Source organism: Lipophrys pholis (assembly GCF_963383615.2).
Source record: "Lipophrys pholis genome assembly, chromosome: 3".
Classification (NCBI taxonomy): Eukaryota; Metazoa; Chordata; class Actinopteri; order Blenniiformes; family Blenniidae; genus Lipophrys; species Lipophrys pholis.
The window spans coordinates 21,716,164-21,720,125 of NC_137627.1; the positions used below are offsets into that span (position 1 = coordinate 21,716,164).

The 3,962-nt window shown below is 38.1% G+C and overlaps 1 protein-coding gene across 1 annotated transcript; it reads right to left on the bottom strand.

The window, feature by feature from the left end:
• Window positions 1–1,977: 1,977 nt before the first annotated feature.
• LOC308107096 (relA-associated inhibitor-like) lies at window positions 1,978–3,525 on the bottom strand. Its single transcript, XM_080459221.1, has 3 exons — window positions 3,398–3,525; window positions 2,311–2,504; window positions 1,978–2,117 (listed from the first exon to the last, which is right to left on the bottom strand). Exons 1-3 carry the CDS (start codon window positions 3,486–3,488, stop codon window positions 2,082–2,084), a joined length of 321 nt encoding a protein of 106 aa, XP_080315347.1. The 5' UTR covers window positions 3,489–3,525; the 3' UTR covers window positions 1,978–2,081.
• Between the last annotated feature and the right edge of the window lie 437 nt (window positions 3,526–3,962).

The window sequence follows — 3,962 nt, forward strand, 5'->3', positions numbered from 1 at the left end:
TAACAGATATTTCACAGTTTTTATTACATAAAACACAAAGAAATGAAGGTGACATTTTAACAGAAGCCCAACACATACAACTCACATATTTAGCAAACATTTAGTCACTTTATGGCTCTGTGCTCATCGGATCCTTTGTAAATGTGTAAAAACACCAAAACCTATGGGAACAGATTACATTCATGTAGGAATAATTTAAAAAGAAATCTAAATAAGCAAAAACTTCCCTAAAAAACTCATTTTGCCTCAATGTTTTCTAAATCAGTGACTTAATTCCATACTTTTGACACATATTTGTGAGATTACTTTTTTCAATTAATGTGATCAATGTATATAATGTGTTTTGGTTTAACTTTTAACTTGGTTTAACTTTTTAGGTGTATACACTTTAGGGATTTCAGTTTCCTAATATTGCTGTTGCCAGTTTTTTTCTTAATTAATTATATATATATTTCCCGTGGGCTCACCACCTGCAGGAAAGGTTCTTAATTGGTGCAATGTGATCTGGGTGACAGTGCTCAGACTGCCACCCCCGCGACCCGCAAACGGATAAGCGGAAGAAAATGGATGGATGTATATATATATACATATATATATATATATATATATATATATATATATATATAAAATTCTGTTTCTCTAAATGTGTGACTTAAATTAAATGAGCATTAAAAATGGTCAGCTGTTTTAAACAATTGATGAATTAAAGTTATGCACTGGTTTCGATATGTTGAATAATTTTGGAAATCTAAAGGGATCTTTTTATACATTTTTTTTTTGTTAAATGTGTTGAGTGCAGAATAAGAGTTTTCTGTGGTAAAAATGTTCTCTCAAAATGTTTTTAAAAAAGGATGATTTTTGTAGCTAGTGATATATTTAGAGCGATGCACCCATTTTTGTCGAATTGAAAAAAATACAATTTTAATCTTTTTAAAAAAAACAAAAACAAACAAACAACCTTTTGTTCCTGTTAATATTAAAAAAAAAGATATACCATTTCATGTAATTTATCTCATTAACTCATACGAAATGACAAACTTTTTGTATCACCAATTTCTCAACAGCCAATTTTTTGTCTTGAAATGGCAAATGGTTTTGGAAAATACACCCATCATTTGTAAGCTACCTCATTAATAATAATTAAAAAAATTATATTGTGAAAAATACATTTTGTTTATTTTAAGATGTGAATGCATTGTGCCTCTTCAGAAAACAAATCAAAAACAGAAACAGTTAACAAACATACCTTTTTACTATGTTGAATACATACACATCGTCTAAAGAGACATTTCTTGTCATGGACACGTTCTTTTTTAAAAGAAAAATGTATACAGAGAAATAGCTGACGGCAGTTAGATGCAGGTGAATTCGCTCTGCAGCTGATTAAAAAAAATAAATATAGAGAGAGTTTACTGCAGCCACGTATGAAATTCATATTTCCTACAAACATTGTGAATGCAGTTGTTTTTAAATCATCTGCCACTGAGGTGGGAAAGAAAAGGGCTTTCACAAAACCACTTGCAAAAAAAACCATCTTTAAAATAAAAACTGAAAATATTACAAATTCTAATTTATTGTACACTTTTCTGAAGCTTCTCCAAATTCGCAGCAGATTTTCCGTTCCTATTTCTGTTTGCGGGATACACCTACACTTGACCTGGCCGACAAGCAGAGTGAAGATCACAACAGCTTCGGTTTAAAAAAACCCCGTGGATAAGTCAGAGAAGTCAACTTGTGTCAAACGCTGACCTCTGACTGACCCCGTGTGTGACCTCCGGATGGACTGAAAGGCTGCCTACACAGTATGGGGTTGGAGCTTTCCCAGAAAAATATCCTCCAGCATCACTTAAAAAAAGATTTATTCTCGTCAGTGAGGCCGAAATGAACACCGAGGCTTCTCCTTCAACTCTCCTTGACTGACCGATCAAAAACATCATTCCCTGCGGCCATACGACATTTATTTATTCTTTTATTAAACCGCACACAAACGCACTCCTTTCGAATAACAGTGTGAAACTGTGAAGCAGAGATTCTTCAGACGTTACACCGGTTTGACCAGAGCCAATCATCTGCGCACTTTCTCAGCAGAGAGATTTGGGACGAACCTTGGGAAAAAGCTGAAAGGTAAAAAAAAAAAAAAAAGATAATTTTTCTGGTAAATTAAACTCACAACACATTAATGAGCATGGAGGCTTATTGCATTAAAATAAAAAAAGTTACGTTCTTCTGAATTATATGGTGACAATAGTTTTGTTCTTTGCGAAAATACAATACACTTCCCCAGACTGTGCAGATTTGAAGGCGTCTTACCCCAAAGTAGTTGTTTGGAACGAAGCCCTCCCTGCCACAGAGCGAGGCCCACCACCAGTCGGCGCCTTCGGGTTTCTGCAGGATGGTCACCATGTCTCCCTCCTTGAAACTCAGCTCATCTGGCATCTGGGACGGGTAGCTCCACAGAGCGTACAGCACCCCGCTGTTATCCACACCCATGGCCTCCTCCACACCTGCGGACATATCAGTGACAATTATAAAAAAAAAAAAAAAGAAAGAAAGAAAGAAATTCAATTTCTATACTGTTTGCATGCTTTCAACGTCAAATCAGCAAGACTAAACTTGAGACGGACACAACTGAAAGACTTTTCTTTGTTGATTGACAAAAGAATCAACCTCGTCTCCAGGACTGTGCAATGTGAAGGAAGGCTCGGCTTAGAGTAGACCCATTTCATGTCGTGTTTCAGCAGTATGTGATAAGAAATATGCAAATCTATAAAATACATTTGCAGCACATATCAGTAGATCTATAATGCAATACATAATAACGTAGTTAAAATGTATTTCTGTCGTGGTGGTGGTGCTGGTGGTGGATGGGTGGGGGCAAGTTGTCTTCACTGCCATTGAGCCCTCATCAACTTGTTCCATTAAAAAAATTTAAAATACATTTATGTGTGAATTCCTATCACTGTACCCGGACCTTCATGTTTTTCTCTGAAGTCCTAATGAATCACAACTCTGAACTGAACCGCAGCTAATTATGTTTCCATAAACATGGCATTCGGGCTCTTCGAATTCAAAATGACAGAATTTTAAATGGTTAAGAAAAATGCTATTAATTGTTACTAATTCACAAAAAGCAGCAAATTACCTCATTCAAACTTCACCTGGTAACAAAGTTGGTGTGAAGAAAACGAATCAAGAACAAACCGCAAAGCACATTGAAATTCCAATCATCTACTTAAGCGTTTGGATCTTTGTAGAATCATATTGTTGATTAAATGAAATATTTTATCCAAATATTCCCTTATTGACACTAAACTGATAAAAGAAATGCGTCAGACTTTCAGCTGTTACTAGACCAGTGTCATGGGGTGTGCCCCCGGTATGGGAGGAGTGACCTCACCCCTCAGGAAGCCCTCGCACTCAGCGAACTGCTGAGCGTACGGATCACACTTCTGCGAAGCCACGGCTCCATCGCTCTCCGTCATGGCCATGACGGCGGCTCCGCTCCTCACCAGGAACTCGCAGAGCAGTCGGTCGTTACAAGAGGCTGCACAGTGCAGCGGGGTCCTGCAGATGAGACGCAGGCGTCAAACGTATGAAGGATTCAAGGCACAACAGGGAGACAAGTAACAAGCTCAGAGATATTATTGACCTTATTCGTCCTCTCGGGTCAAAGTTAAAGAAGGATGATGCAACGATCATTGCTGATCGTCCCAGATCAGTTTTCATGTTGTTGGGGCTGAAGATTCCATGAACTCCTCCAGAGGTTTTTCCCCCGAAAGGAAAACACCAGCAACAATGGATAGGCCATAAAACAGCAGGGGAGCGAGCCAGACCCCGGAAGTGGCCAATGAGGATGCTCGAATCCGACCGGAACACCACAGGGGTCCAAAATTCTAGCCTGGGTGAAACTTCTCCTACCAAATCTCTCGGCTTCTCAACTGACCATCGAGGGAGACACAAGT

Excerpts from the sequence above, each read along its gene's own strand:
- LOC308107096 (XM_080459221.1), bottom strand. The coding sequence starts at position 3,488 with ATGGCCATGACGGAGAGCGATGGAGCCGTGGCTTCGCAGAAGTGTGAT. Across the intron at positions 2,505-3,397 it reads GTGCGAGGGCTTCCTGAGGG|GTGTGGAGGAGGCCATGGGT; the intron begins GTGAGGTCACTC and ends ATATGTCCGCAG. Across the intron at positions 2,118-2,310 it reads TTCCAAACAACTACTTTGGG|CTTTTTCCCAAGGTTCGTCC; the intron begins GTAAGACGCCTT and ends TTTACCTTTCAG.